Source organism: Mus musculus, chromosome 9, assembly GCF_000001635.26.
Source record: "Mus musculus strain C57BL/6J chromosome 9, GRCm38.p6 C57BL/6J".
NCBI classification, from domain to species: Eukaryota; Metazoa; Chordata; class Mammalia; order Rodentia; family Muridae; genus Mus; species Mus musculus.
The window spans coordinates 63387950-63409836 of record NC_000075.6 but is presented as its reverse complement, the minus strand read 5'-3'; the positions used below and the strand labels follow the sequence as shown (position 1 = coordinate 63409836).

At 38.2% G+C, this 21887-nt stretch overlaps 1 protein-coding gene and 1 long non-coding RNA gene across 4 annotated transcripts in view; one reads left to right on the top strand and one right to left on the bottom strand.

Moving 5' to 3' along the window:
* Gm16759 overlaps positions 1 to 10520 on the bottom strand; it is a 134688-nt gene extending 124168 nt beyond the window's left edge. For all 3 annotated transcript variants that reach the window (XR_003948339.1, XR_379542.4, XR_003948340.1), the window contains exon 1: positions 10385 to 10520. This is a non-coding gene — a long non-coding RNA (predicted gene, 16759). The remainder of the gene's footprint in view (positions 1 to 10384) is intronic.
* A 72-nt stretch (positions 10521 to 10592) lies between these two features.
* 2300009A05Rik (RIKEN cDNA 2300009A05 gene) lies at positions 10593 to 15390 on the top strand. Its single transcript, NM_027090.1, has 2 exons — positions 10593 to 10961; positions 15162 to 15390. The coding sequence occupies exons 1-2, from the start codon at positions 10616 to 10618 to the stop codon at positions 15287 to 15289; spliced, it is 474 nt and encodes a 157-aa protein (NP_081366.1). The 5' UTR covers positions 10593 to 10615; the 3' UTR covers positions 15290 to 15390.
* Positions 15391 to 21887: the final 6497 nt, after the last annotated feature.

The following is a 21887-nucleotide window of genomic DNA, read 5'->3' as shown; positions in this document are numbered from 1 at the left end:
AAGGAGTGGGAGTGGGTGGGTGGGGGAGTGGGTGGGGGAGCGTGTGGGGAGTGGGTGGGGGAGCCTGTGGGGGACTTTTGGGATAGCATTGGAAATGTAAATGAAATAAATACCTAATATAAATAAATAAATAAATAAATAAATAAATATACACTCTACCAGAATACCTTGGTTTAGTCAGATGGACTACAAATTAGAATAAAATAATTACCTGGGAATTTTTGTCCCTGTACAAATCATAGCATATTGTTATTTTATGTCTGATAAAATAACAGACATAAAATAACAGAATGAAGAGCTGAAATGTTACCTCTGATCTTTTCTTTATCATATAACTGTATTTTAAAAAGATGATGTATTTGATTAGATTCTATTTTCTATGTAGATGAATTAGTCCCTAATGACTACATCCACGAGATGTGTAATGTTGGTGGTAAAACTAGTACTGGCTGACACCTCTGCTTCCATCTTTTCATAGCATCCTAACATGTCCCTGTGTGTCCTGGGCCACTACTCTGTGCTCTGACATCCATGGACCAAAGCCTGAGAAGGGACCTAGGAAGAAGACAACTCTCTAGCAATCTCGTAGGAGAACAGTGATTGTCAGGACATAAATTATACCTAAAACACTTTTTTTTCCCCTAATATCTCACTCTGTAGCCCTGACTGGCCTGGAACTTGCTTTGCAGATCAGGCTGGCTTTGAACCTACAGAGATATATTTGCTTCTGCCTCTAGAGTGCTGGGATTAAAAGACATGTACCACTATGATTGGCTCTTTTGCACTTTTCTGCCAAGGCAAAAACAAACAAACAAACAAACAAACAAACAAAACAAAACTCCCTTTGTAAATGTCTCATGATCAGTTAAGAGATTTTTGGCATTAAAACCAGAAAAACTAAAACAGAGATACTATCAGCTTTTAAACATACTTAGAAACACTTTTCATAAGATTACTTCACAGAGCAGTTTTAATTTTAAAATCTTTACAATTATAAAAGCTTGTGTATATTATTTTAAAAGAAAAAACACAAGAGGGTCACATAGCTTCTTCAAAAATAAAAAAACTAAAAAGAAGAAAGTCATAGAGAAGAAAAAATTTAAATACCAATGATTATTCAAAGTTATAACTACTGTCAAAAATCTACTCCCAGGGCCTAGGGCCTCTGTATTGCAGTCTACTGACTCACATACTCCTTGATAGCCAGTCACTCCCTTACAGCACTCATATCTCCAGTCAGCTTTCACAGGACTGGGTAGAACTCACTCGACCACCTCCCTAACGTAGTAGCAATATTACTCTGTTTCTTTACCATGCTTTCTTTCTCTATAGGTTACCTGATAATCACATGTCATATTAATTACAAAATAGACTTGGTTTTTATTGTCTATCTCACCCAATTAATTGTAAGCTTGAAGACATGTATATATAGAAATGTGTATGTACATATATATCTTCTAGAACATTACTCATCAATCGTAGGTTATTCAATTAATATATATCACAGTTGTACTTTCATCAAACATGTTGAATTTCTACGTAATTTTATCTTCATAAAATGTTTTAGATAGACATACTATTTTTCAGACTTTTCCTTTAGGAATCATTTTTAGAGTCAGCGCTAAAGAGATAACTCAGAGGTTAAGATGTGTGCTCTTGTAGCGGACCTGAGCTTAGTCTCCAGCACGCTCACTGGGCATCCCACAATGGCCTCTGACTACAGCTTCAGGAGATACAAAGTCTCCTTCTGGCTCCCTTGGGCACCTGGTCTCGTATGTGTGCACACATATACAGACACACAATTTTTTTTAAAAAATTTAATTATGAAGTCACATCAGAAATTCTTATCCAAAAATGTTTCAGTAACAGCCTAAAAGGCATTTTTAAGCTCTTGATGTTAAATGCCAGTGCACAGGCATTTAATGCATCGTGTAAATGCTAACTAGCTTAGGTTAGAAATTATATGGGAAATCCCTGGTTTTCATATGGCTTCAAAGTATTTTCACATTTTATGAGTCTTACAATAAACTCAAGGAAAGAGGTCACAAATGTAAAGAGTTTAGATATTTGTCTAAAAGAGTAAAACTAGAATTATGGCATCTAGACACGAGGCTAGGCCTGTTTGTACCTGAAGTCTGGGCCTTTTGCTATGCACTCATTTTATGGATCACTGCTTCATTCCTAAACAGGGGAAGTGATGGGCTCATTGCCTCCTTAAGAAAGGCTGTATGGCTGGGGTTAAACTTCAGTGTAAAGTCCTTGACAAATAAGTATGAAGTCCTGGGTCCGACCACAGATCAGAGAGAGAGAAAAAAAATTATAGAGCTAGGAACATGAGACTCCTGAACCCCTGCCCAGAGTTCTCTCAACTACACTATCTCTCAACTACTTGCTGGCTCAGTAAATTAGAAGAAAAAATTCCTGAATGACCACAGAGTTAAAATGATGACTGGTACCTACTGCTACACTTTCCTGAGGATTCCACAGTTTATGTGCCTGGATCTGCATAGCGCCAACTTGATGACACTTGCAATCCTCAGCTCATTTGATGTGCTTGGGAGGCAAATGAGATCCCAGGGCCCTGCTGTGCATAGGTGTTCAAGGAGCACTTCCTGCATGGTGAGGGGGTGCCCTATAGTCACAGCATTTGATCCAGTTTACCAGGGAGATTAAATGTTAAAATTAGCCTTGTAAAAGTTTTCACCCTAGTTCACACAAAAACAAGATTCTGAGATTATGACTTGCAATTTTTCATGAGTTGATTTATCTGAATAAACCTATAAGGTTTTGAACCATTAAGCATTCGATTTAGAACAAAAAGTAGTGTGCAGAAGAGTAAACTGAAAAATAGAGCAGATTTGTTTCCTGTAAGAACTATGAACAATATCTCAAACTCAGCATCCTTGGACCACTGAGCTGTGTAGGATAAATGTGCTAATTAATCAATTACTACCCAACAATGTACCCTGTTTATTTACTGCAATGCACTAGAAACATGTGCAGAACTAGTAATTATTAATCATCTTCAGTAACAAAGATGACTCAAGTTCACCTTCATATAATTAATAGAGCATGCAGTTAGCTTTAACATCTTGCTTTATTAGAAGCAGCAATAAGGACTAAAAGAGAGGAGCTGAACCACAAGCTGTGGTTCACTGATATCCTGGCTTAGACTAATGTGCACACTGTCCACAGCAACATAGCACTCACACACATCTAAACTATGACCAGATGCTCTCTCCATAAAAATATAATTTGGACAAACTAAACTTTTATATAAATGAAATTACAAGTTTTCCCAAACAGACATAAAAAATAAAAATTAAAATTAAAACAAAACAAAACAAAACAGTAGAAGCTCAGGCATCTCAACTAAAAGTCATACTTGGACTTGACATGGGCTTGATTGGTGGTTCTAGGTCATGGTGTCCAACTCCTTACGTCACGATGCTGCTCACTTTAAAGATTTTAAAACATACTTTTCAATAGGCATATGAACATTTAGTTTGCAGCAAATTTTGCAGTTAATCTAATTCTGAAAAAAATCAGTCTTTTGGTTTAAGAATGATCATATATCCCAGATTTATCCCAGATTTTCTTTGAGCCAGACAACTTTCTGGACTCAGGGAGCCACATTTGAGTCTAGAATGCTATTTCCTGTATCCTTAGTAATCATGCATCATGTCAGAGGTGTTACATTGTGTTAGCTCCATGTATATCAGAGTCTAGCATTAGCTGACTGACACTTTTGAACGATGGACAAATCCTGAGTTTATTACAGTTCTGCCTGTGGAGGCTCAAGTTTCAGCCCTAGTACCAGGTCACTCCGTGACTACAGTTGACACTACCTTCTTAATCCCCGAAATTGTTTTTCCAGCTTGGCAATAAGAAATTGAAACATTGCAGCCAGGCAGTGGTGACACACATCTTTAATCCCAGCACTTGGGAGGCAGAGGCAGGCAGATTTCTGAGTTCGAGGCCAGCCTGGTCTACAGAGTGAGTTCCAGGACAGCCAGGGCTACACAGAGAAACCCTGTCTCAAAAAACAAAAAACAAAAAACAAAACAAAAAAAAAAAACAAAAAAGAAAAGAAAAGAAAGGAAAAGAAAGATAGAAAGAAATAAAGAAATTGAAACATTGCTGAGGAGTTCTGTTTAGATGAGACAATAGATGCAAGCCAACTAAGACACTTAGCAGTTGGCAGATATTGGCAGATATTATGGCATTGATATTAGTACCCTCTGTGGTCACTGCTAGCTTAAGAAACTCAAAGATGGACATACATGTAAAATGGTATTTCATATACTAAAAACCATAAATGCATATTAACTTTTTGAAAGTTTTTCTCCAAAGGGGAAACATGGAAAAAACTTAGTTGGATGAGATACAAGTAAAAATCCTGTCTGTGGTGGTTTGAATATGCTTGGCCCAGGGAGTGGCACTCTTAAGAGATATGACCTTGTTGTAGTGGGTATGGCCTTGTTGGAGGAAGTGCATCACTGTGGGGGGTGGGCTTTGTCAGTCTTCTGTTCACCTTCAGAACAAGATGTAGAACTTTCAGCTCCTCCAGCACCTTGCCTGCCTGGATACTGCCATGCTCCCCACTATGGTAATAATGGACTGAACCTCAGAACCTGTGGGAAGTCCCCAACTAAATGTCCTTCTAAGAGTTGCCTTGGTCATAGTGTCTGTTCACAGCAGTAAAATCCTAAGATACTGTTTTATCTGAAAATGCCAGGGGAATTTTACTTCAAAAACCTTTACTGACAAATCATAAGTCAGTGAGTACTCTGCTATATTTCCATTATAAAGTGATTCAGGGTCCCTTTAAATGGAGAGCTCCCTTAGGGCAGTATTTGTTTATAGATCATTAACTACTTGACAGTGATTCTGGGGAGGGAGTACAGACAGAACTAAAGGGTTAAAAGCCACTGTCAGTCGGAGATCAGCAATGGAACCAAAACATCTTCAGATTTTATCTGCAAATGACTCATGTTACAAAAATGTTATAGATTTTTCATAAATATTTCTGTTTATAAAAGTAAGACTCCCTGTAAAAGCCAGGGCTATAACTATGATCCATACATAATGTAAATCTAGCTATCTTTTCAGAGGCAACCCAAAACATTGACTACATAGTATAAAGAAAGACTTGCAATCCTAGGAACACGCCAATATGATAGACTCCATTATCTATCAGTATATATTGTTATCTAGTTTACAAAGGTATAAACATATCTTGCCACTAGATTTCCGAACACCAAGACCTACATCAAGCATTGGCAGGAGAACCCCTTTAATGAAAAGCTCACTGGTAGCCAGAGGCCAGGGTTTTTAGACTTGATTTTGATAGATGATCTTGGATACATTTTATAGTTTAATTTCTTCAACAGCCCAAATTAACACTTTAACATTAGATTAAAGCCTACATGGTACATATTCTTTTCTCTAACATCCCTTCAATACACTAACTATATTCACCTTTATCCACCCCATTTATTCAAGAATAGTGTCTAAAATATGCCAAGAGCTTTCCTAGGTACTGGGGTCACAAAGCTTTAGAAATCACACATAGATCTTCAGACTGGAAAGCTGCTTTTTCTTCCCAATTTTTCATTAGATATTTTCTTCATTTACATTTCAAATTCCCCTATACCCGCCCCTCCCCTCCGCCCCCCCCCCCCCCGCCTTGCTCCCCTACCCACCCACTCCCACTTCATGGCCCTGGCGTTACCCTGTACTGAGGCATATAAAGTTTGCAAAACCAAGGGGCCTCTCTTCCCAATGATGGCTGACTAGGCCATCTTCTGCTACATATGCAGCTAGAGACACGAGCTCTGGGGGTACTGGGTAGTTCATATTGTTGTTCCACCTATAGGGTTGCAGACCCCTTCAGCTCTTTGGGTGCTTTCTCTAGCTCCTCCATTGGGGGCCCTGTGTCCCATCCAATAGATGACAATGAGCATCCACTTCTGTATTTGCCAGGCACTGGCATAGCCTCAAAAGAGACAGCAATATCAGGGAGTTTATATCACAGTAAAGGGAGACAAGAGTAAAAAGAAATACTACCCTAAAAGAGGTATTTAAAGGGGCCCTGAATCACTTTATAATGGAAATATAGCAGAGTACTCACTGATTTATGATTTGTCAGTAAAGGTTTTTGAAGTAAAATTCCCCTGGCATTTTCAGATGAAACTGTGTCTTACTTTGCTGGAGTAATTCTTAGTGTAACTCTTTACAGGAAGAGTCCTAGCAACCAGCCAACTCCTGGGAGCCTTCAGAACATAGAGATCTAGATAAACATACAGCATTCCCTTCCTTTTCAATCAACTTTTCTCATGGACAGAACCTTGAATAAATCCCACACAGATTGTCCTGACAAGACGCCGTAAAAGTAAAGGATGGAGCAGGAAGCAGTGTTTGCCACTGTTGAGATTCATTTGGCAGGACAGGTACCTAAGTCCACTGTTTTTAGTGCTGAGCTTGGCTTAGAGGACACTGAGCCACTTAGCAGAGATTGGTGTCAAGGAAGCCTGGGTCTGAATCTACTTTGGCTACCTATGATTATGTTCTAACTAAGCGAAAATAAGAATTGGAAAAATCATTTCCATGCTCCTCCTTCCTTGAACCAAAAGTCATTAAGCCCCGAACTGGAAATTTTAAATGAATTCTTAAATATAAACATCTTAATCTCATATTTGTAAGTCCTCCATCTTTTACTAATATGTTGATATACGCATGTAGCATGATTTCTTTTATTTTTCCTCTGGGAATGTAAGTGAATTAACATCTACATCCTAATCTTGCTCTGTGTTACATCACATTATTACAATACACTGATATTTGCTTATCTACAGAGGATAAGTCCCAAGATACCAGAAAATATCTGAAACCTCAGATATACTGAACCCTTTTTGTCTTGCCTTTTCCTATACATATGTTTTAATCAAAAATATTAATTTATAAATAAATTGGTAATTTATTAATGTAAATATAACAATTCTAATAATAAACTTTAATAAGTTATGTAAACGTCATCTTGCTTTCTCTAAATAGCTTATACCACACTCTCTCTTCTTGTTGGTCGTGGACAACTAAGTTCAGGTAGTGGGGGACTACTTCACAGAAGTAAATCAGGATCTCACTGTAAGGTTGTAAGAATGACATGAGAGCTGGGTGTAGTGATACACACCTATAGTTCAAGCTAATTGAAAGGCTGAGGTGGCAGGGCTGTTTCAGCTCTGAAGTCTGAGTTTAGCCTGTGGAATACATTGAGACCTTGTCTCAAAGCACAAACAAAAAAGCAAACATCAAAAAGACCCAAAACAACATGAAAATAAGTAATGTGGATACACACACAAGATTAGGTCTAAAGAGATTTTTTTTTTCTAATAAAATTTTCCCTGATAAACACTAACACTAATGGTTGGAGATGTAGCTTAACAGTAGAACAGTTGCTTAGGATGCCTGAAGTGTGAATATGGCCTGAACAACTAAAAACACTAATAACATGAAAAAACATGGACATATAATTGATACATGTAATTCACAGATCAAATATCACTAATATATATAGTATGCTCTGAATATTCTAGTACATGTGCTTTGAAAAACATACATGCACAATTTATGTTAGATATTGTTACAGATTATATGTGTTTCCCTCTTCATACACCTAAGCTCATATGTTGAAGACCCAATCCTAGCATGACTACATTTGGACATAGGGCCTGAGAGGAGGTGCTATAGGTTAAAAAAAAAATCACCAAGGTGGAGCTGAAATCTGACAAGAATTGTAAAAAGTAGGTCCATATGAGGATACCAGGATAAGGCTATCTGTAAGCCAGAAAGAAACCCCTCAGAGGAGACAAATTGGTCAATACCTTGTATGGTCCTTATTAGAAATCAATTTCTATTGTTTAAAACCAGCCAGTGAATGACACTTTGTTATGGTAGTTCAGATAAAACAATATAAGTATAGAGCTAGTAGTAGTACAAAGTCTGTGTCACCTATAATATATCTGTCAAAGCCATGTATGTGAGGCTGAGGTGAGAGCATAGCAAGTTCAAAGTCAGCCTGAGAAGTGTAACAAGACTGTCAAACAAACACAGACACACACACACATATACACACACGCACTCACAGGCACTCACATGCATGTACACACACAGGGCAGGGTGGAAAACACAACATTGCCAGAGTGACTGCCAGCAGTGTAATAAGAATTCCAATTAAGGGCTCAGGGTTAAAAACACTGGCTGTTCTTTCAGGGGATCAGAGTTCAGTTCCCAACACAGTGATTCCCAAACAGCAGGAATTCCATTCCCAACTGATCTGATGGCTTCTACCAGCACAAGACATGTTCATGGCACATAGACATACAGGCGGTCAAAATGCACAAACATTGAAAATATAAAAAAACAAGTCTTAAAAATGAAGAATTCCAATTGTTCCACTTCAGAAAAACTTGCTCCATATCCTCATAAACCCTTACAATTTTCTGTCTTTTCTACTTTGGCCGTTTCCAAGGGTATGTGACGTACTGTAGTGTGACTTGATTCTCTACTTCTCAATGATGGTTGAAATTATGCCTCTTTTACACATTTATTTCATACCAGAATGTCTTCACTTCTGATACGTCCGTTTCTTTCTCTTTCTATTGGATTGTCTTTTCCTTAATGATTTCTAGGAGAGTTATATATATATATATGTATATATGCAAACTGACCACTTGTTAATCTGATGTTAGGTTAATTTTGTGTAGTTCTCATAATTAGTCTTCTGCTGCCATTTAAAAATATAAATAACAGAAGCATTGCTCACCTTTAAGGTAAATCATTAAAAAAAAAATTCTACTTTTATTTTAAAAAGTTAGTTTTTCTGGAAAGATCAGGATTTTTCTGAATAATATAGAGCCAAAGCAGAAAATCCAGGAAACGAAATGGCAGTTTAATTGTCACTGTTTTGCAATACAAAACAACAGCAACAAACCAGTGCTGAAAGCCCAGTGCTCCCCTCCCTACTCAAGAACAGCAAAACCAAGGCAACAAACTAGCTGTGATTCTGTTGTGGTGCCACTTTACCTATGAAACTACTATTAAAAAATTAATTTTATAAATGTTTAGAAATAAACACATTGTGTTTATAATTTTCTTTATATGTTAGAATTCTGTGACAGATTTTGTCTGAAAAAGGGCTCCATTGCTTTTAAAACTTTACTTTGAAAATGACAGTTCTGCTGCAGCTCCCTACCTCCCTTCAATAGTCCTCCTAGCTATTCTGCATATCAAATATATCATGACTTCACCTAATCTTTCTTTAAAAATCGATATCTAATAGAGAATCTTATAAAGTTCAAACTATTTGCATGACTGCAAAACCCCCCTAAATATTTAACATATTTGTGGAATGAACTCAATGTTGACTAACCCAAAACTGGTGACTATAAAAACAAAAATGTTGCTGGAGAGATGGCTCAGTGGTTAAGAGCATTGGCTGCCCTTCCAGAGGACCTGAGTTCAATTCCCAGCTACCACATGGTGACTCACAACCATCTGTAATGGGATCTGATTTCCTCTTCTGGTGTGCATGAAAATGGAGCACTTGTATACACAAAATAAACAAATCTTCTTTAAACATCACACTATTCTACATCCTTCTTGAATTTTCAGCAAATAATTGTTATATAGTTCCAACACAGAGAATTACTTCATTTGCATATGGTACTTTCCAGAAACCTCATCCTATTTACTCATTCTCCCCACAAAAATTGAGGACATATAAGAGTAATGATACTTTAGACATGAGGTTGTATGCTAGCAGAAAGTCTGAGAAATGCTTCCCTTACACTTTCATGGGTAACTGAGATTGTTAAAGGTTGGTGACTGCCAATTCCGGTCCTAGTATTTACTGTGTTCTCAGGAGGGAAGTTTTTCTGAGCTTTAGGGCACTAAATGAGAAAACATAGGACTGCTTTTCGGGTTTTGGGGGTGGTGGTGCGGGGACAGGGAGGCAGTTGAGACTTGCTCTTCTATGTAGCCCAGGCTGGCCTCCACCTCCCCATCCTCACATCTCAGCCTTTTCAGGGCTGTGATTCCAGGCAAGCGCCACATCTGGCTTGGGACCCTATCTTGCACTATCTAGGTAGGATTCAGTCTGGACAGTGAACACGACTGTGAGGACATCTGCACATACGTGCAGTCTGAGGTCACCAAGCGTCCAGCCCGGGCAAAGGCCAGGCCTTGGTGTCAGCTCACTTTCCTGTGCACACCTCAAGCACCTCAGCATCCCTGAGGATTTCCCTGGAGCCCAGCGCCTGACAGCCAGACCGGGTTTGTCGCTGTGGAGGATTGTTTTAACATTGTCTCCCTGCTCCGAGGTTACCTGAGGCCAGAGGTGACAATTTTCCTGATCTGCGCAGTCGCTCCGCCCTCCCGTCCCGTCCTGTGCGCACGCGCCGCACCTCAAGGCGCTCTCACCCGCGCGCTGCCCGCTGGGTGTCCCCCGCCCTGGCCTAGGGTGGTGAGGGGAACACGCATGCGCACACTCGCCTGACCCCGCCCCCAGAGGCCCGGCCCCAGGGGCCCAGGGCCGGCTCCCCGGCGTGCCCCGGCCATGGAGGCCCTGCGGAGGGCCCACGAGGCTACGCTGCGGCTGCTGCTGTGCCGGCCCTGGGCCTCGGGCGCCGCCTCCCGCCCGAAGCCCCGCGCCTCGGAGGTGCTGACGCAGCACCTGCTGCAGCGGCGGCTGCCGCACTGGACTTCCTTCTGCGTGCCCTACAGTGCGGTCCACAACGACCAGTTCGGCCTGTCGCACTTCAATTGGCCGGTGCTGGGCGCCAACTACCACGTCCTGCGCACCGGCTGCTTCCCCTTCATCAAGTACCACTGCTCCAAGGCGCCCTGGCAGGACCTGGCCCCGCAGGACCGCTTCTTCACCGCGCTCAAGGTCATCAACCTGGGTGAGTGGCGGCGCCCTCGTCTGACCCAGGCACTCCTCCATCCCAGGGCGGCCGCTGGCCCACAAGCACGCTGCTCGCTCTCCAGGGCCGGCCCTTCGCATCCCCGGTGGGCTGCTTGCAGCACCCCTGAGGTCGTGCCCTGCCACTGTCCACCCGGGAGAACCCTGCCCAGGGCAGCGAGGAGTGAGTCCCGACAGTGGCTCCGAAGTTGCTTAGCAAGAGTCATTCCCGCGCTCATCACCAAGAGCCTTTGGAGGACAAAAAACTGGACGGACTTTTAAAGTTTCTTTGTCTTTCTGTGAAATCTCAGCAATTGTGTTTTGCTAAAAGCAGTAGGTTCTCTCCAGACATCATATTTTCTCAGGTGCTAGACTTAAAAGATGCTGTCTTTTAAGATCCTTTAGTATCTATATTCCTGAAGATAATCTAATTCTGACGGTCCTCCTGCTAGATGTGTGTGTTCTGTGGTCTAATGGCAGAAGAGTCAATATCACGGATTGTAGATGTGACAGCATTTTATAGATTAGGGAAAAATTCAAGTCCTCAAGATGTTTCGGACCTATTAATAGCTGCTAAAAAAAATATTAACTTAGATGTCAGTCACTCAAACTCTATACAAGGAAGCAGAACCAGTATAATCCAAATAGTTTTTTTTTAAATATTGCTGTCTAGGGATTTATTAACTTTTTTATTAGATTATTTTCTTTATTTACATTTCAAATGTTATCCCCTTTCCTAGTTTCCCCTCCGAAAATCCCCTATCCCCTTCACCCTCCCCCTCCAAATAGTTTTTTTTTTTTTTTCAATCCAAAATTAACACTAAACTCTGTGTAGCCGTACTAGTGTTACATATAGTCTGGTAGTTCATTCAATTTAATAAAGCATGGGCATTTCTGCTTATAATAACTCAAATAGCACTTACGGGATTTTTGAGCCATTGTCCCCCTGGAAAATCCAGGAAGGAGATTATACACCAATGTGTCTCATAACTTGTTTGATCCACTCTATACAGTGTATGTCAACTAATCCTGAGGTTGGTATGAAACTATGGGAAAAGCCAAAATGCTAACAAATTAGATTTGTGAAATGAGTTTATTTTATTATTTTCAGAATTGGCAGGAGTCATTCTTTTCCAAATACTGAGATATAGGTTAGGAAAACTAGTAGGCCAGGAGGAGAAATGGGATGAGGAACTGTGGGAGGGGGACCAGGAGGAGGGCAACAGCTAGACTGTAAAAAAATAAAATTAATAATAAAAGAAACCCTAGCAGGTCAAGCCATAGGTAAACTATATAGGCTGAATCCCTTATATAAAATGTCACAGGTTAAAATAAACATTTCCTTAAAGATACCTGTCATGACTAAGGGTTTATCTTTTAGCTGTAGGTCATTAAGACATCAAAAGAAGAAAAAAAAAAAACACTTCCCACACAGAAAAGTAAAACCTTTTCAGAAATACAACAGATGTAGGGTTTTTTGTTGTTGGTTCTTTCTTTGTTTTTTAATATAAAATAGTGATTTAACAGTGGGCTTTTAGAAAGTCTGTAAGTATAGCAGAGAAAGTGTTCCTGTATGCTGTGCTACAACTTGGCTTACTCTGAAACCCTTTTCTGGACTTTACTAAAAACCAATTTAGTAATTTTGGTTTTTATTTTTTGTCTGAAGTAAGAGAAATATGAATTAAGTAAGAGGATCCTAGCTGGCGAGGGTACAGTTTGCCCATCTGGATCAAGTCCCTGGCTGGGAATAAGAATACAAAGGATTTTATTCCTTGTCTTCCTTTGTAAATGAGTAGTAATCAGAATAATTAATTTTCCATTTTGTGAATACTAAGGATTTCTGTTGACTCATTTGTTCCCTTTCTCCTCCACCTTCCCTTCAGTGGAGCTGACATTTTCCTGATGGTTTATCAGCCTGAGTATCCTGCTGGGAAATAGATTACGATTTAAGGAAAGCAACTCACCACTGGAATGGCTGGGTTATCGGAGCCTTACTATAAAGTTCCAATTGTTTTAAGTTCTTAATTCAACAGTAGTTTACCTACTGTTCAGTTAACTTAAAATGAATGATCATACAAAGAACTGTTTCTCAAGTTTGTTTTGATCTTCAGTAATCTGAATTTTATTATTTCATGGAATCTTAAAGATTTTGATTTCAAAACATACTGACTAAAATTTTTTAATGTGGAAAACACAGAGGCACCAAATCTTCCTCATTTGTGCACTATTCTCTTCATTCTAGGGTGAAAAACCCTAAAAACCTCATTCATTCCAGGAGAGAAACTACAGAATTCTGATTCCCTTATCAATTCTGACCACTATCAATAAGCAAGACTGATAATGGCTCCTGCACGCCATTGTTACTAAACCAATAACCATTAACCAGTTTTTAAATTTTATCTGGGAGAATTTACTTGTATGATTTGTTTTTAAAAGTATATATTTTAAAAGAGTATTTAACTGAAAGCCATGATTAATACCATAAAATATAATTCTCAGGGTCACTACCATTCCACCAATTCAATCTTTAGTGTTGGTTTAAAAGGCATATTATTTTTATCTTACTCCCAGTATGGATAGAAAACTAATAACTGCTTTGAGGGCCTTTTAAAATTCCTCATCCCCAGCGATTTTCAGATTTTGGGTTGGTAGTTTCATATTGCAATTCATTTCTTATTTGAGCTTGTACCCCTCACTCCTCTTTTACTTATGCCTACCTTGTCCTGGTCTTCTCTTGACCCTCTGCCTTCTGACCACATACCACTGGGTTTTTTTTCTTTTTGGATGAGTGATTTGCAAATAGCTCTATCACTATACTTTTTGAGGATTTATTTTTATGACAGTCCCTTGAGACATTTGAGATTCTTTGGGGGTATAACGAGGGCACAGGTCGCAGTGTACTGTAGAAAATTCCATAGGAGTTCTAGGGGATTCTGTGGTAATAAATACCAAATTGAACCTTGGTATGTTCCTAAAGGTAGAAAAATGCCTGAACAGGAGGCATCAGGCTCCCACAGTCCCACAGCCTCACCCACAGTCACACTGCCAGCTGGTGATAGCTCTCCTACTATCTCTGGCATCCCAGAGTGTTCCAACACACTTACTCAAAGGGAGCGTAACGGTGAAGATCGTCCTACAGTGAAAGAAGAAAAAATGAGCAGTTTGATCAGTCTCGAGTGTGTGTTGGTTTCTCTGTTAACTAGAAAGAAAGAGATTTTCCAAATGAGCAGTTATCTTTTTGAATTGTCTTTCGGCCCAGTTCCCACATGGAAGCAATAAAATTAATACTTGTGTAGGGCCTACAATATTTGTTTTTGATCTCTATGCCTGTGGTTTTATATACACACAGATATATATGTGTATTTTTAAATATGTTAATAGGCAGTGATTTTAAACAAGTGCCTTAAAAGATAAGAATTATGGAAGTCTGTTTTGCATCCAACATGCTGTCATATACATATGAATCCATATTTATGGATAGTATGTGTTTAGTTTGATATATAACAACAGCTGTTAAATCTAAAATAAAATGGAAACCTTATTAGTAGCAGTGTTCAGAAAAGGAGAGAAACAGAGATCTGTTTAAGTCCAGGCAGATAAAATAAAATGAGATTGTCTTCAAATCAATTATAAAATCGATAGTGAGAGTGTTTTTTTGTCATGCTGATAACTCTAAAATCTTTTTAAAAGTTGGGTTGTGCCTTAGGTTTTTGAAGACAGTTGTTTAACCCAGTTTCTAAGTCATACAAATATTTCTTTACCCATCAGTGTTCCTATGTAACTTGAAGAATAACCTAGTAATTACTTGTGGACCTAGTAATTTTAGCTTAAGGCCAATAATCAGGGACATTTACAACCAAATTAATGGATATTCTTCCCTATTTGCTTATTTGTGAGAAGAATATAAAATTACTTTATAATTAATTGAAGATAATAAATTAAGCAAATGCTTTACATTAAAATTTCTATCAGTCTTATCTAATGGTTTTAAAAATCTAGGCTCATGTAATTGCGACTATGTTTCATAAAGAGATAAAGTCCAGCTCTGTAGTAATCCTAGTGAGTGTCAGGTCATTTCTGTTTCTAAAGCTTTATGTTAACATTGCTGAAGACTGTTGTTACAGGCTCGGTAACATGACATATGTTAGTACATGATTATAAGTACTGATCTTCTTGAGTAACATGTTCATTTGTTTTCTAGGTATTCCAACTTTATTATATGGACTTGGCTCCTGGTTATTTGCCAGAGTCACAGAGACTGTTCATACCAGTTACGGACCAATAACAATCTATTTTCTAAATAAAGAAGATGAAGGTGCCATGTATTGAAAGTGTGCATTGGAAAACACAAATGTCAATGAATTTGTTCCCCTGTGTGTGTGTATGCAGTATTTATTTTTGATCCTTTAAAATAAAATGCTGGCAAAGCCGTTGTGTTTCTAGAGTGTGTGGTCTTTTTTAAGATGAATCACTTACCCCCAGAACCCAGAAGGAATATATATATATATATATGTATGTATGTATGTATGTATGTATATGTATATATCAATGCCATATATAATAACATTATATATACATATATATACATACATATATATATTTAGCTAATAGGAATTCTAAACATGTGGCTTCACTCCTGATTTCCTAGAATTAGGTTAAATTACAGTTAAAAAATGAGTAGATAAACACAGATTCTATGGCTGGATATTAACAATATAAATTAACTCTGAAAAAAGCATAAGTATCTCCACAAAAAGGGGAAATCATGGTAGAAAGGGGGAAAATATAACGAAGGAAAAGGGAAATGATATTAAATACTTAGTGGAGATGATAGTATATTGTTGACAAATTCAAAATATATGAGAATCTGATTGCAACTAAAAACTTAAGCATTCAGCCTTTAAGATTTTACCTGGAAGGGGTTTGGGCTTTTTTTGTTTATTTGGTTTTGGTGGGGTTTTTTTTGTTGTTGTTGTTTGTTTTGGGTTTTTTTTGTTTTTGGCTAAGCTCTTGTACTATTTATCTGGTCTTAGTGGTAGGGTGCACACCTATAATCCCAGCACTTGGGAGGTAGAGGCAGGAGAATCAAGAATTCAAATTCACTCATAGCTGCAGGGAATCTCCAACATCACCCTAGGCATGAGACCATAACAACAAAAAGAACTCAAGGCCATAGTACTTTTAAATGTAGCTATAGCTCTTGTCAATGTAGATGCAGCAAGATGAGTGAGATTAATACTTACTATTAATAAGTTAAAAAATAGTGCAAAGCTATAAGAAAATCAAGGTCTAGAAAGACCCAGGAAGAGCGAGTTTGATGACTGTTTATGAAAGCAGTGAACTGAAATGGCAACACCCCCACAGATTGACTGACCATGGAGAACGAGCTGAAATTTCAAAAACCTGATACCACTTTTACATTAGAACTTTATTAAGCTAATTGCATTTTTGAAAGCAAAGTCATTAAAAAAATTTATCCTTGGAGATAGTCACAAAATACCCAGATGAATGGTAAATTTCTGAAATTTGGAGTAATTTAGGGAGAACTAAGTAGGACTATTTAATTTCTAAACCAATGGGTGTTTAAGATTTATGATCGCTCTCATAATTACAAGCATACATTATATAGCATTTTATGTTAATGTGTTGCTGGTACTGCAGTGTTTATACATTTTTGTAGGAAAACATTTTACACAGTTTCATCTAACCAACATTTGGATGTTATTTCTGGCAAGTTAATAGAGAAAGTGAACTTCCAGAAATGACTGAGTGAAACCATCATAATAATGGAGTCACACAAACAGGCCCCTCAAATGTATTTATTTTAAATGTGCTACAGATAGGGAATTGTACTAATGTATGTATTGTTCACTTGCCTAAACACAATTCTAAGTAACACTTTAATCAAAGAAGTACTTATGCCAATATATTTAGTCCAAAAAATATGCTTGACACTAGTTAAATGAATGGCTTGCCCAAAGAAGATGGTGTTACATTAAGCTTCATTAATAATAAAACTGACTATTAGCATTTTGCAAGGAAGGCTAGAACTGATTTCTCTGTTAAGGACAAAGTTAAATAACTATAGCTCATAAGTTTTAAGTCAAATACTGCTCATTCGATGCTGCTGATCATGTCGATACATGCTGTAAAGGTTTGGTCTCAACACATGGCTGATAAAATGGTTTTTAATTACCAGACCATAAATACAGCTTTTCAGTCCAGTTGTACCACTTTTGACGTCGGCCTGTTTGATTTCTGATAATGTGTACTGCTGACTCTGCTCACCTGCTTTTCGATAACTGTAGTCAGTGTGACTTCTTGTCTGTATGCTGATAGGTAAGTCTCCTAGGAGAACATCTTTGACAAACTACCCTATTGATCTTGGTAATTCTCTGCTGCTGCTGCAGCAGCAGCATTAAATAGAGCCTTGATTTCTTGTCTGGTGTGTTTGCTGTGTAACAATTAAGCAAATGTAATATTTTCTTGTATTACATGAAAATCAATAGACCTCTTGCTCACATGCAGTTGATCACAGTGAAGGGTAAACCAGTGATAACTAAGGGAAGAGCTCAAAAATTAAAATATGATTCATTGAATGTATTAAACCTTGTAATGAATCTTTTCTTATCAAAGTTGCTTCCCAAGAAACAGCAAATATTTTAAATTTCCTTTCCCCTCCCCCATAAATGTTGCCTGTTGCAGAAAAACACTGTAGCCCAGAAGGGACCGAGTGCTAAGAAGCCAGAAAATTAAGTCTGTTTCTGGCTTCAGGGTTGTCTTTTTGCCTTAAGGCTACTGTCTGTTACTTTGTGTCTCGTTTTTTTGTTTTTGTTTTTGTTTTCCCACCTGCAAGTTGAGAAAAACCATAGGACTTTTCCACCTTAAGACATATGAATATGGCCAGGTGTCTCATCAGGTAAAGGTGCTTTTCATGCGTGCCTGGCAGCCTGAGTTTGATCCCTGGAAATCACATAAAGATGGGAGGACAACCAGCAACCATGGAGTTGTCTTCTGACATTCACACATGTGCACATGTGCACAACACACAGGAATCCTCCCCCCAACACACAATTTTAAAAAGGCTTAAAAAAATATGTATCATGATTATGCTTTTTACTTTTGTCTCAGCTAAATACTTTTTCTATCACACATTTTTTGTTCCTTTTATTTACAAAGGGTTTTATTAACCCTTAGATAGATAGGTAGATAGATAGATAGATAGATAGATAGATAGATAGATAGATAGGTAGAAGGATTTCAAAAGTAAGGTGAGAAGGAAAGGGAGAGACGCTGAAGGCAGTGAGTGTTTATCTGCCCACACTCACTAACCTAAGATGGCAAGGCAAAGTCCAAGTGGACCCTGCCTGACCTTCTTGGTTAATGAAATCATTGACCAGATTTTCTACCTGCAGTTTGTATTTAACAGTATCCAGGCTTGTGATGATGAATAAAATCGTGTCAGTTTCAGGAACATGGGATGCAACTGGATAGTCATTAACTGAAGCCTTCCTCAGACAAATTTCTCATTCATGGTTTCTAGACTTTAGATAGTAACATAGATCATGTATGTAAAAATGAAGTGAAATTGTCTAGGATATTAAAGGGGACTAATGGGAGAAGGGGAATGATTTGGGGATGGATATGCTAACGTTCTCCCTCTGTGCTCCCTCTCTCCTTCTCCCTCATATATATTATATATATCATATATATTATATATATCATATATATTATATAATATATTAAAGTTTTATATTGGGAATTATATATATTGGAGTTTTGGTTGTACATGTGTGTTTATGATATGTGCAGGTTCCCACAAGGGCCAGAAAAGAAAGTGTCAAGTCCCCTGGAGCTGGAGTTATAGGTGGCTGTGCTCCACCTATATTGTTTCCAGGAACCAAATTCTGGTCTGGTGAAAGAGCAATAAGCATTCTTTACTGTGGAGGCATCTCTCCAGAACCTACACACTAGATATGTGATAGATAGATAGATAGATAGATAGATAGATAGATAGATAGATAGATAGATAGACAGACAAATAACTACAGAAACTATCAAGATAAAATAATCCCAGCATAACTTTTAGTGAAGGTGTGAATTTTTTATAGCCTACCCTCTTCTCATTTCACACATATCAATTATGAAGCGCTAAAAGAAATTTCTAGGCAAAATCCTTAGTTCCTATGTAAGCTATAAATTGCTTTAAGAGACATCAACATCTGGTAGTATAAAAGAGGTTGCTGATATTAAAAAAAAAATTCCTGGGCTAGAGGGATCACTCAAGGGTTAAGAGCATTTAATGCTGCTTTTCCAGAAGATCCAGGTTTGAGACCCAGCACCTACATGGAGGATAACAACCATCTGCAACTCCAGTTCCAGGAGATTTGGCACTTGATTCTGGCCTCTATGGGCACTGCACATACACAAGAGATATATACAGGTAAGAAACCTATACAGGTAAAAAAAATCTTAAAATTATAAAATTCTCTTTCTCAGTGACGATGTCTTCATACACAGTGTTATATATCGTGGGTTTTTTGACACATATATTTGGCCACTAACAATGTTTTCCAATTGTTGACAACAGTAAATGTTGAAATACTTTTTAATCATTAAAAACCTATATGGAGGGCTAGAGGGATGGCTCAATAGGTAACGACACTTGCTATACAAGCCTGGTGACCTGAATTCAATCCCCAGAACTCAAATAAAGGCAAAAAGAGAAAATCAATTCCATAAAGCTGTCCTCTGACCTCCGCACAAATGCCCCCCCCCCCCCGTAACACACATACATACACACCAGTAGTAAAACTTTTAAAGCCAAATATAAGAACATTTTCTTTCATGGAATTTATATTTATGTTCACCCAGTACCACAGACACAGCACATCTACATTTCTTCATGAAATGCCTTTAGATCTATTAAAGAGTCATGATGTCTAAGTGTGTGGGGTGACATCAAAGACAAGGGTCTCCATTTCACTTCCCTTGAAAACTAATGCAGAGAACAGAAACCGTATCCCGATGCTAGCAGATCAGGTATCTCCTATATTGGGCACACAGCACTGAGACAGTAATGAGGGAATGACGTTTGGGAGCATCTTAACCTAAACAAGTACTTAGCATTACATCTCACCTGGGTCAACAGTCTAGGGTATCAGAGTTAAACTATGTTACAGTAAATTAATGGAAAATGTAACTGCACTTTGCTGAAAGATCAATGTCCAATAAAGGCTGCACAATCAAATCTTGTTGCAATGATTGAGGCCTTTAATTGCCTTTCAAAGATAAGGTAGTAATCAACACAGCTTTAACTGATCTTTTTCACTAGTTCAATTACATGCTAATGACGAGTGCCAAGTCAGAATCTTTAACTACTTATACTTATTAAATCTTATGTTAGTAATGAAAAATTACTTAAGCTACACAATCAATAGAACACAAATCTTAATTACTATGTTTCACTTTCATACTATTTTATGTGCTTGACAAATTCACATGAGCTTTCTTTAACTGTAAGAAGTGTCACTGGTAGTGTCCAGAGTCTAAAAGTTATTGTTCTAATGCAAATTGGAGGTCAGGCATTCATTTTTCTTCTTTTTCTAATAAAACTGTGGCTAAGATAGCTTTCACTAACCCTTGGCCATTCAGTTACTGATTAGAGATCTGTTCAGCTAATTGAGAATATGAATACAATTAAAAGAAAACAAACATCTTTTTATGTTTTTTAAAAAAATTTCTGTTTATGTGCTTCCTATGCCACATGAGTGCAGGTGGCCTCAAAAACCAGAAGAGAGTGACGTGCCCCTCTCTTGGAGTCACAGGTAGTTATGAACCGTCCAGTGTGGGTGCTGGGAACCCAATAAGGTCCTCTAGAAGAGGAGCATGTCCTCTTGACTTTTGAGCCGGTTCTCTAGTCCTGAGTTATTTTCTATAAGCTTATTTCTAATATTTAGTAAGGTTGCCAAATATTTCATTAGCTTTTTATGGGGAAAAAAAAGGTGTGATTTCACAAAAAATCAGGATGTGAGGACATAACAAATACAAATGTAAAATGGCTGCAAGCACTTGGGACAAGTTTCTTTTTTTTTTTCAAACATATTTTTATTGATTATTTGGGAATTTCACATAACACACCCCAATCACATTGACTCTCCCAGTTCAGTTTTCCTAGACTGCCCCAACCCATGTGACCCCTTCCCAAAAAGGAAGAAAGAAAAACAACAAAACAAGCCACAAGTTCAATTTGTGTTATATATACTCACTGAAGTATGGTCAAACTCCCAATCCCCACCCTCATCCCCACCAGAAGCCATCAATCGACGGGAGCTACGCTTGAGCATCCTTATCATAATTTTTAAGTGTTCTCTTCAGTTGCTTTCTGGCTAGGCCATTTCTTGCAGCAGGGGGGTCGGAGAGGGTAAGGGTTGTCTCAGGAGCTTTTTATGACTTGCTTTCTGAACTGATTTCAGATTATACAGCAATTCTGCTTCTTTGTAGTCATAGAGAACAAAACACATCTGTACAAAAAAACGGAGCATAGATACTATGTTGAAATTATTCATCCAAGCAAAAATATTTCAGCATCGATTGGAGAGGGGTTCACAAGACCCCACCCCTAGCTGAGGAGTTATGGGTAATTGGGGGATGTTGGGAAAGGAGAATCAATTTTCTTTCAGAGAGTATGGCCTGGTAGGATGCCCATTCTCCAGTGGATGGCCAAACAGCATGTTCATGCAAGAAGCATGTAGACTCAGTAAGTTATAAACAAAATAAAAAGTAAAATAGACATGAAGGTGAAGCGGGGCATGTTGGGAGGACTAAGGGGAGAAGGGGAAAGTAGATATAATCAAGATACAGTGTGAACACACATGAAATTGTCAGAGATACACACATTGAGATTTTACAACTAAGCTGTGGTTAA